A 12598-nucleotide genomic window follows, 5' to 3' on the forward strand; every position below is an offset into this window, starting at 1 on the left:
TTCAGCTTTACCCTCCCTTTATCTGTCTCACCTATTTCCCTAATGAGACTTTATGCCTCTCTGTCCAGATTTCTCTACTAGAAACTTTCCTTCTCTATCAGACCTTGTCACTAAGGAATTCAGCCTTTCTATTCATGCATAGCAAAGGCTGACTTTCCCAATGCCTATAATAAATTTCCTTTTATCAGTCTAGCTTTTTGGGTTAGTAAATTATTTTACAAAGAATCTCTGTGCTGCCAAAAGAGGGTTTCCCAAAACTCCCTACCCATGAACCAAATCCCAAAGGGATTTAGGGGAACCAAACTTCTTCATTTGGTTCCCTGAATACCAAACCTGCCACTAATCTCATCATTTAACTCCCTGACCACCAGGAACCCTAATCTCATCATTTGGTTCCCTGAATCTAATCTCATCATTTGGTTCCCTGACCACCCAAAAATCTAGATCTCATCAATAGGTGATTAACAAATGTTTCTATTCATTTCTTTATTAAATTTTTCATTCATTCATCTAAAACAGATAATTAAGTTTGTATGTAACATAGACACTCAAAAGGCCAATGGCACTTGTCTATTTTGTCATTCTAAGAAAGCAGACTTTAAAAATGCCAATCAACTAATTAGAGACCACTGCTCTTCAATACCAATCAGGAGCTTGCAAGACTCTATTGGCTGTTATAAATAGTATTCTAAATTAAACATATTAGTAATTGAATGTTTGGGGCATTTTAGTTATATTTCTGAATGCACAATAAAGAAAATTTCATAGCAGTATTTCAAGGACAATAACTTCATTTAATCATTTGCATTTAGAATCATGCCCCAGACAAAATTCTGGTGGCTTTTTAGATTGAATGACATGGTTAGGAATTTTAAGATACATGTGAAAGTATAAAAATAAATACTATGACTTTTTCCAGTAAAAGGAATGAGAGATTTTAAAGAATACAGCTTAAGTTTAATAGACAACTTAAATAATAATATCCAGCAAGACAATAATATTTTAAAATTCTGTTATATTAGTAAGCAAAAGTACTAAGCAAAAGTAGTATTAAAAGATTAATTCACTATAACATTTCTCTTATAATACACTCTTCTTTTTATAAAATGTAATGCTAAGGGTATAGAACTTAAACTTAATCCTCCCAGCCACCACTGAGAGGGAAAAAGTATAGCAGAGAGCTCAACGTCAATGGCAGATAAGCACAGAGTACTGAGAGGAGCAGCCAATCTCCACCCCACCCCTCCCAAGCACCATTCTCATTTTAAATATAGTCTTCAAAACTAACATCTAAAGCAAAAAATCTCTTTGAAGAAGGCATCAATCAACCCCAACAACCATCAAATAACCATCACACAAAGGACAGGCAAGTCAACTTAGTTGAATTAGTAAGGAGCACCCTGAAGGAAAGTTAGGAAGTAGCATCCCCAGACATGTCAAACTACAACCAACCACTATAATTACCATCTCTGTTCAGACCCTGATAGTAATAGTCCAGAACCTTAAATACAGGAGCCTTGGGATAGCAATGTTTCCTTAGGAAGAAACTTTTACAAAGATGCAGGTTGATAACTACTCCTATAGGAAGTATATTCACAGCTAATGAAGATTCCAAAAAAAAAAAAAAAAAAATTCTTGCCACCAAAGTCCTTGGCACTGTCAAATGGAGCAACATCAGACACTGATGTGATTCTACCAGCACATATGATATTAAGGAAGAAACATTAATCCCTGCTCTACAAATGTATTCTAAAGATCATGAGACATTTGGATCAGATATGTGGCTGAAACCTTCCATATGTGTAATCTTCCTCATTAGACTGTGAGCTCCTTAACAGCAGGGATTGTCTTATTTTGATATTTTTATTGCTAGAATTTTGCACAATTTTTAGTACATAATAAGCACTTAGGGTTTTATCCATTCATTTATTCCTAAGACTTACCCATAATGTAGTTCTGTGAGACCTTGAGCAAATAATTCGCTCATTTCATCTCGAGAAATAAAGTTTACTTACTTGTAAGTGGATTTTATAATATTTCCAATTTATGCTCTGTCTTTTCACAAAATTATTTGTTGTAAGAATGAAAGGTGTGTGTGTGTGTGTGTGTGTGTGTGTGTGTGTGTGATACTTTATACATTAGGTTGTCCAGTACTAAGAGTTTTGTGAGATTCAAATGTGATAGTTTTCTCCTATCTAAAAGAATTCATTCCTTATATAAAGCCATTAAAGAATTCAATATAAAGAGAATAAAATATGTGTAATTTGTACAATCTTTCAATGACTTCATTTTGAGAACTACGAGGAAAGTGGCCAGCTAATCATCTCCAAGGGAAATATCACAATGTCAATTACTTAATCAAATAGAATTTTATTTAAAAAGTGATAAACCCATATCTCTCTACCATGTACCTCAGAGTAACACACACAAGGAATAGTCATGACATAAAATTTTAAATTCCAATGGATGGAATGTAGCTCAATAAATGGTACATTTCTCTAAACCAGTTTAAATCTCATCCTTCATTTCATACTCATCATCTGTGGAGTTATCTAACACACGGATCACAGTATCTGTATACCTGTGTCATTCCTTCTCATCCACCGAATTCCTTCCCAGTTGATGGCACTCTCCACTTAGCTATCAAACTGATTTTCACAAAATGTAGGTCTGATAACTTGGTCTTATCCTATTCAATAAACTCCAGTGACTCCCCTTTGCTTTCAAAACCAAATATAAAACCTTCTTTTTGGTTTTTGTAAGCCCTTGATAATCCAGTCCCTTTTCCAACCTTTCCAAGTTTTTTACTTTATTATCCTCCACATAATCTTCAATAAAGCACAAATGTCCTCCTTTCTGTTGCTTAAACAATACATCTATGATTAAATATTTTCACTAACTGTTCATAAAATGGTTTCCTTCACCATCTCCATCTTCTGGCTCCCTTCAAGTCTCAACTAATGTCTAACCTTCTTTAAGAAACTTTTCCCAGTTATTCCTAACTGATCCTGAATATATCTCATTTGCAAATAGTTGTTTCATGTCATTTTCCCCAATTGCATTGTGAATGTCTTGAACTAGAGTTTGTTTTTAGTATTTCTTCTTTATCTTCAATGCTTACCACATTGCCCGAAGAATAGTAGGCATTTAATAAATGCTGGTTGAATTAAGTACTGACCTCAATCATTCACCTGAAATTCATTTGATGTTAATCTCTCTAGCCACAGACCCTAATAATCACCATCATAATATTTTGCCAAAGATCTGAGTGATATGCTGGTGAACATGAATTCTTAAAAGTTATCAATTAAGAAGAAGCTTTGAAAAGTCCAACCAAGGAAAATAAAAACACATGATGTGGGCTAGATATTAGATTATGTTATTTGTCTGAAAGCTACCTTGCTTCAAATTCAAAAGGTTTATTACAAAGGATTAGCCACAAACTGATAGTTTTGTCTTGGCTACAGTACCTTATAAAGCTCATTTACCAAAGCTTAGCAGTACTGCAATGTATGCAAATAAACAGAATATCAATTTTGATAAAAATCACAATTCTTATTGGGGAAAAAGACAAAAGAAAAAATATTAGTAAGAGAAATAGTAATAATATTCTTTATTGAACTAGACCTATAATTTCATCACTTTAGGAAAATCCTTAGTCTGTTAATATCCTCCACTGATACAAGTTAGACATATAATTTCCTCAATTTAGGAAGTTCCTTAGAACATAAATTTCCTCTATTAATACAAGTCAACATCACATTTGCAAAGAGAATTGCCTGTGGTAGGAAAAAGTAAAGTGACATATGCACAATCATCCAGCCATAGTATTTAGAAGAAAAGCATGAATTCAGGCTCTTCTGACTCTAGGACTCTAAGGCCAAACTACCTAGCCTAGTAAAGGTTACACTGAGATTTGGATGTCAACACTAGCCTCTGCTTTAAACACCATATTTATTGTAAATCAGCAGTTTGCTATATCATACCCAATGCAAATTTTAAGAATAATCAGACTACATTTAGGCAAATGTATCTACAACTTTAAATTGTATTTCTTACATTGAAATCCAAGTAGATTTAAATTTAAGCTTTAAAATTTTGCTTTAAGAGCCACATACAATGCCAGGTGATGAGCCTTTTTTGTCAAAACACCATATTGACAAACTAAATTTTCTGTACTGACCTGATGCTAGCAGACTTTGCTTTCAAATCATTCCACCTCTGGTTCATATCATCTAGTCGATGTTGGAGCAGGGCCGCCTCATCTGTATTTCCCAAAGCTTTTACCATTTTCTGCCTATTTCCATCAATACTTTTAAAGATGTCATTGTGGGCATCAATTTCAGCCTGTATGTCCTATGAAAACAAGAAGAAAAATGCAAATGTTAAATACAATTCTTACTAGTTAATATTACCTGTGACCAATATATACAATTAATATATACATATATATGTATATGTATATGTGTGTTTATATGAATAATTAAATATTTATTGATTTATTTTCAAAATATTTCCCTTTATATAAAGTGACTTTTTTTAAAATGACTGACTTTTCTAAAAACTTACTTTCCTTGGAAAATTTCAGAATTCAATGGCTGTCTGCTTAAAATAAACAATGGATTTTACTTGTTCAAGATTATTTCAAGGAGAGAACTTTCAGGTTCTATATAAAATTGGAGGTTCGTTGCTATGGTTTTTAGTGTTATATTTTTAATAACTTCTATTTTTAACAATTTCTCCCACATCATTTAGCTTTAATATGTTACACAAAAGTCAAACCACTAATTCATGCCAAGAAGAAATAGCTAGTTGGGTTAGCTAGGTGGCGCATTAGATAGAGCGCCATCCCTGAAGTCAGAGGGACCCGAGTTCAAATCTAGTCTCAGACACTTAACATTTCCTAGCTGTGTGACCCTGGGCAAGTCACTTAACCCCAATTGCCTCAGAGGAAAAGAAAAGAAGAAAAGAAAAGAAAAGAAAAGAAAAGAAAAGAAAAGAAAAGAAAAGAAAAGAAAAGAAAAGAAAAGAAAAGAAAAGAAAAGAAAAGAAAAGAAAAGAAAAGAAAAGAAAAGAAAAGAAAAGAAAAGAAAAGAAAAGAAAAGAAAAGAAAAGAAAAGAAAAGAAAAGAAAAGAAAAGAGAAAAACATTCGTTAAAATGTTACAGTCTTACAACAGACACTAAAAAAATGCACTTTTTTATTACTGTACAAAGTAAGGATTAGGCAAACCTATACATCTTATATAGATGTAAAAAGTCATAAGAAAAGAGCAAACACAATCTCCCATTTTTTTTTTTAGAAATTGAGCACTGAAAGAATATGCTGGATTTTGCCACTTTTATTTAGGCAAAATACCATCCATTGACACATGGATATATCAAAAGCAAACAAATAAATGAGGAAATGTAATTAAGATCACCACCATACCTTCTTGGGAGACTAACAAAATCTGTCATCAATATGACACTGATTGCCAAATCAAAATCAAAGACTAACTGAAAGATGAAATATCTCCTTTTATACACACACACACACACATACACACACTCACATATATACATATGTATATATTTGATGAAATAATATATCTAATAAACAACGAAAGCCAAAGACATAGTCTAAAGATTTCCTCAAAGGATCATAATAATAAATTCAATAAGTCACAATCTATGATTGAACAGCATGAAATGTAGTTATTCCAATGGACTGACCATGGTTCTATGACATGGTAAAAAAACCAAAGGGCTGAACTTTCAGAAAGTGTCTGGCAATGTTAATGACAGGACAAGTTTTTCAACTTCTTAAGGTATAAAGGTGTATTTCTACTCGCTTTATCATTTCAATAACAACCCTGAATGTATAACCAAAATCTTAATCAGTACTATTATTTTCAAAGGAAAATGTTCACTTTTTTATGTGTTTAAAATATTCAATTTTATCTTTCACATTTGATGACTTCAAATTCATACTTAGACACTTAGTGGTTTTGTTGCCCTGGACAAATGATTTAACTTATTTGCCTTGGTTTTCTCCTTTGTGTTATTGTAGGGATATTAACATAATCAAGATTATTGCAAGGATAAATATGATAATATTTATAAACCTTAAACACTGTGAGAGAAAGAGAATTTGTATATCCAGACTTTACATTAAACAATACAATTATGTTTTGTTTTGCTTTTTTATAAAACAGGGTGGCCATAGAGTGTATTTAAAATTTGACAATGAGGGCAAAGTGCTTTTTAAGAAAAAACCAGTTATGCTAGTTACACTATGTAATGTGGAACTTCTTTGATAATTCCCATTGGATACAAAGATTTAGAATTAGGAAAAAAAAAAAAAAAAAAAAAAAGGAAGAAATCAGCACAAAGATCTGGGCTGGGATTAATCCATTCTCTCTTCTTTGTTTACATTCTGTTTATTTTTGTATTTACCCAACCCTACATATCATCATAGGTGTTTTCTTCTGATGGGGTCCTGACCTTTTTCCTGAAAGTGAATAAATGATGATTTCTTAGAAACAATTTCCTTGCTATATCCCAGGGTTCAGACCAAACAAAGTTAGCTATTGAGGAAAATAAATTTAACATTCCCTTACAAAATATAGACAGGAATTCACAGTTTAAGACTGATTATCAAAGCTCAAGGGATCACTTAAGAGTTCTCTAGTTTTGAACACTGGAAGACATTATCTTCTATTAGAACATTTAAATGTTGCCCATATTAAAAAAAAAAAAAAAAAAAGAAAAGAAAGAAAGATATATGTGGCTTAATATGAGATATAATGATATATAAATATATTTATGGGACAGTTCTCAGTGCTGATTTGCATGATTATCTGGTCAACTCTGATACACAAACTGCTGTATTTCCATCACTATTATGCAGGTTTAAATTTCATTTTTCACAACTATGGCCAAGAATTATTGGCAAATGTAGCTACCACTACCACTTGAGTCCCCAAAGCTTAAAGCCAAACTTCGTTACTAAGAGTTCTCCCCCCCTTTCCTTAATATTCATTTTGTCTCAACACAGGAAACAAAAATAGTAAACAGGTCAGAGTATCCCTAGTCTACCTTCTAATTAATTAATCTTGAATCTGTTTAGAACCAGCCAAAAAAAAAAAAAAAAAACCCTAGTCAAATTACATTATAAAAATAACCAATCCAATAGAAGTCTTGCAGTAATAAAAATAAAACTAAAATAATTTCCATATTCCAAAAAGTACCCAGTTGTTTGGCATTTCAATTTAATAAACTCTAGTATAACCAAAAAAATGAAAGATACTTTTAAAGTACTACTGATAGTAAAAAAAAAAAAAAAAAGATAATAATTAGCATTTATATAGCAGTTTAAGGTTTACAAATATTATCATATTTTACCCTTGCTATAATCCTGATTATATTATTATCCCTATAATAACACAAAGGAGAAAACCAAGGCAAATAGGTTAAATCATTTGTCATGGGCAGCAAAGCCACTAAGTGTCTAAGTATGAATTTGATGCCATCTTTCTGATTCCAAGTTTAATACTATGATATACACTATAAGACCAAACTGCTTAGAAAATAATTAAGTAAATATAACCTCAATATCAACTTATTTTACTACAGTAACAACATATTTCATGTACTTTGTATTTTACAGTTATCAAAACAGGCTTTATATTTAACAAATTTTGAGAGTTAGGGTGAGACAATAGATTAAACTCATAAAACAAGTATAAAGCTTCTGACCAGGAGGAATTGGGGAGTCATAGGGAAGGAGACACAAGTGTCCCATCTTAAATAGGCTAAAAATACAGTAGTATATTTCATTGCTTGGGATGTTTTAATATGCTCTATTTGCCCCTTTTTATGCAATCTGATGGTCCTCCATTCCTGCAGGCTCACCATATTGGTGTCAGAACCCCCTGTCTTTAGTCCTACTACAACTCTAAATTCCCAAGTTTGAGTTTCAGCCACTTAAGCAGAAGGGAATATACAGTTATGTTCCACCATGGCTGACTAGGAGATATTATTCTTAAGAAACCTCTTTTCATGCACTTCATAACCTTATTAGATTTCAAATGAAGTATCAAAACTGCCAAACACAAGCTTAGGACATTCAATTTCTATTAAATTTAAACCAGTACTGCCATGGGAAACATTTGGTTTCTTCTATAAACTACTCATTCTAACTGGAAAGGAGTCCATTCCATTGATAAAAAGAGCACATACTATATTTTTCCTCTTAAAATATTATGTTTAGTTAAATAGTAAGTAGGCCAGGACAATTTCATCAGATTTTTAAAAACTGCATAGGGTGGAGTGTTAGTTCCTTCTATTAGTTGAGTTCTGTCTTTCCCCAAAATAAATATGAACTCTTTATGGTTTCCTTATCTACAAAGCTAAGGACTTGCTGTTGTCACTTTAGGGAATTTCAAAAGGATTCCCCAAGAGAATGCTGCTTCTTAGGCACAGAAGGCCTTGAAGAGAATGGCAATTACCATAAATCAACTAGTGGTGGAATTGCAGATATTAAAATGAGACATTAAATTACTCAAAAATGTCATTCAAATGGAACTGCTTATCATTATAACTACTATGATTACTATGTAAATGGATCAAGCTATATACAACCACAAGTGGCTCAAGTGTGACAGTACATTAATTATCATTAAAGTCCTCAAATCCTTTCTTTTCTAAATATTTTCAAGGGGAATTTAATTACTTCAAGTCAGAGAGGGCAATAAAATTGTCTCATCAACTGGATTTAGAACAGATACTTTGGTGCAAAATTCTGCCCAGAGTCAAATCCCATTTTAAATTTTTATTAAAATACTAGCAATGGCCTAAGGGATTGATAATGGCCTGAAACACTAGGCCATACCCATATATTTTATGTTATCCTCTAATAGCTAGCTTTGTATCACATATTAAAATACACTAAGACTGGTACACATATTACTTCATTTGAGTCTCCACAATGTTATGTAAGTCTGGGTCCTGTTAGTGGCTAAATTTTACAGATGAGAAAACTAAAGCACAGATGAGGTGCCCTGCCAAAGCAACTGAGGCAACATTTGAACTCATGTCTTTCCAACTTGAAGCCAAACACTCTATCTACTGTAGTCTTAACTTAAACTTTTTTTAAAACTTAATTCAAACTAGCAAACCTTTATTGAATGCTTATAGTATGTAGTACCCAGTGTGAAGTGTGGTAAAGCACAATTTTGTAAGGCAGGTAAGAAAATTAAAGTGGCTACGAGTTATCTTTCTAGCAGCCAGATCACTGAAACTTGGGGGAGGGGGGAGGAGACAACACAGACTAACCCACTTCAGTGTAATGTGATTCTATTTTTGCATATGCAAAGGCTGTCATTCAGCTTCTGGGGTTACCATCTGGCTTCTGCATTATAACCATAGCCCTCACTCTTTTCTTCCAAATGGCATTAGTGTTTCCGGAGTTAGAGCTGGGGGAGGTGCTTCTATTTGTGAGGTGGGAGAGGGGCGAAATTCATAAGGCTAAAACTCTTTCCAGAATACCAGTCTTCCTGGCAATGAATCAATAAAGCACGAGGTAGGCAGCTCTTAAAAAAAACTGAAGTTAGTTAGGTTTGTTAGGGTCTTTTTTTTTTAAAGAATTGGTTTGGGGATAACTGTAAGTGCCATTTATGAGCGGAAATCAGCAAAGGTAGTTCTAATATTTACCTACATTCTATAAAAGAGTCCAAAAGAAGAGACAAAAAATATACGTAAATTTCTGGATGAGGAACTGAAGCATATTTGGCTTTTGTGTAAATTTTTTTTTTTAAATACTTTGAAGAAGTAGATTTTCTTTTATGATTGTATTTAAAAGGAAAAGGAGAAAAAAATGAAAAGCATAAGAGTCCTGTGAGTTACAAATAAAATACATGCTAATATTATTCTTCTAAACTGTGGATTCATGGCCTGAAGGCCAAGATAATAGTGAGGGGAGTAAAGCTTACAAACCTTTGGTATCTGACCTAGGATCTTAAGACTAATAGCAGCAATTACAGTACAAAAGTCCAGCTACTGCCCACCATTATTGACTCTCTGGGGGACTGAGTATAATGAATTATTCATGAAACACATGCAAGAACACCTATTAAAGCAGAAAAAGACACCCAGACAAGCTAACAAACCCCTCTGTTGTCATATATTGTCACCTGCTGTTACCAGCTGTCATGAAAAGGGCATCTCCCCCCAAATCCCCTATCCTGACTGTGCCCTCTCTTTCTCCCCCCTACCCTATATACTCCCTGCCCCTGGTCTTCTAAATGGTGAACATGCTGTACAGGACCCATCTTTCATTCCCTGGAATTTTGGTGTTTAACAACATATTAAAAGAAAGGTCAAAGATCACAGAATATATTTCAAACACAATCCTTTCTACTGTACAATGTTTGGGCCATGGCACCTAATGATCTTTTTCTCTAAGCCATATTTTCCAATTCCACAATGTTCTTCTGTTCTAAGTATTAATAAGAAGTGCTAACTAATTTGGTAAAGCCTTTAGATTTTTAGAGTAAGGAATGTTTACATATTTTTCCGCTGGCAACTGTAGTTAGTGAAAAGTGAATTAATTTTTTATGAGTCCATATTTTCTTATGACTATATAGGTTCCTATAATGAGAAACACCATCTCCAAGTCCAAAGCTAATGGACAAATTTTAAGTAACAGATAAACAACTGTTTCATTACAAGGCTACATAACAATTAGCATTTGTTATTTCTGGAGTTCTAAAAAGTGAGAAGATTAGGAGTTGGTCCCAGCTTTTCCTAATCTTAAAATGTCTAGAGATGCTAAGAATTTTTTTTCAAGCATTATAGAAATTAGGTGATGTTTGGCAGCAGTCTCTAAGCCCTGCCTCAGTCCAAAGGAGTGCCAAGAACCTTCCAGTGGAAAAAAGAACTAAAGGCGAAATTAAAAAAAAAACAAATGTAAAAGCCAACAAGCATAAGCAAGCTCTCTAAGCCTAAAGCAAAGACACTTAGATAAAATTGAAATGGTTTGGAGCAGATTTGCATAATGACACTGAGGCCAAACATCCTACCTCTGAGAAATATCATCAGAAGGGTTCCTGAGAAGGGCACCTCTAACTGAAGTTGTAAAGAAGTGAAATGCCAGGGGGGTGTGGTAAACAGTGCCCCCACCTGATGAAATCATCCTGTGGCCTGAATTATCACAGCTTTTTCCAAATGACTTTTGGCTAAATTAGCAACAGAATTCACAGCAAAAGATCTCTTACCAGGAAGAATCTTAAAAGTGACAGTGATAAAACAAAGAGCCCTCATCACAGGAGGGCAGCATTTGCTAATTTACTATTTATCATCAAAGATCAAATAAAGAGTAGAATTGGGGAAAGGGGGGGGGGGAGGAAAAGAGAGAGTTAATCAGTTTTGTAAATAATGCAAGAATAACAATTAGATCATAAAAAGAGAACACAACCTGAAAAGTTCAAGAAGGGAGAGAGATGAGAAAGAGGAGGATAGGGCTTTTATGAAATCTACTTTCTTCATACCTTTTCAAATTTTGTCAGCAACTCCCGTAAGCCGAAGTTCAGGCCAATCATCGTCCAGTAACCCTTGAAGCCTACATCTTTCTGGTAAATTTCCAGCAGCCAACAGCCTAAAACTTCTAAGAAGTGTGTATTTTCTGGCTATACTTCTAAACCCTTTGTAAAATTCTGAACAAGCATGTCCCTTGGGTTATAGTCCCTCAGTCGCAGTGTGGACTGAGACATTTTAGTGACCCTACTATATGCCCTTGTTTTCATGGACTAGAGCAGTTCACAATGGGTAGACCCTGTTCTAAGATTTCTGTTAAATACATTCCACGAGTCTGGCATATTCTCCCTTTTCTCTAGGAAGCCCAGGATTCCCTTCTGCTCACCTCACTAATGACCTGCAGGCCCCAACTGTTTCTCCTGGGCCCCAAGCTTAAAAGTTTGGTCTCAATTACACACAGCAAAAGAAGCTATATCCTGGAAACTTTCAAGAGAGGGGGGTGCGGGGGGAACACGTATTACAAACTTCCTCCGTTCAGACTATTTTCCACCCAAAAAAAAAAAAAAAAAAAAAAAAGTAAAAGTAAAAAAGAAGAAAAAAAAAAAAAATACCCCACAGTTCCTGGCTAAGGAGCCAGTTTTGAAAGAGTATTATTTCTTGAGTCAGAACAGCAGCGAGTACTCATCTGAAGAAACACCAAAACGCTGGACAAGAGGCCACCCCTTCTCACTCACACACTCCCAGACACCAGCAGCCTGAGTTGCTATGGTAACCTCCAAGCTAGTTTCAGTCCATTTCCCTGGGTCCGCCTAGCCTAGGGGATGCTGTAGTATAACAGAACTATGGCCCATTAAAAGTTGTTTCATCTGTTCAGACAAAGCTTCAGCTTCAGTCCAATATCATCTGGTCACCTCTGCAAGCCTGAGGGTGGGAAAGGTCCTCTCTGCCTTCAGCACTTCTCTCTGCTGATCTGACAGCTCTGTGGCAAATATACTTCTCTTTCCAGCAGTTGTTTATTATTTTAATCAGCATCCTCCCTTCCACCAGCCCTAACACAGCTCAGAAGTTCAGCATACTCCCACT

The 12598-nt window shown here is 34.3% G+C and overlaps 1 protein-coding gene across 1 annotated transcript in view; it reads right to left on the minus strand.

The window, feature by feature from the left end:
• Positions 1-12598, minus strand: part of UTRN (utrophin) — a 533723-nt gene that overhangs the window by 183659 nt on the left and 337466 nt on the right. Inside the window, 1 exon segment of the mRNA XM_074309622.1 lies at positions 4184-4356. Within this exon segment, the coding sequence (XP_074165723.1) occupies positions 4184-4356 (173 nt within the window).

Source organism: Sminthopsis crassicaudata, chromosome 4 (genome assembly GCF_048593235.1).
Source record: "Sminthopsis crassicaudata isolate SCR6 chromosome 4, ASM4859323v1, whole genome shotgun sequence".
Taxonomy (NCBI): domain Eukaryota; kingdom Metazoa; phylum Chordata; class Mammalia; order Dasyuromorphia; family Dasyuridae; genus Sminthopsis; species Sminthopsis crassicaudata.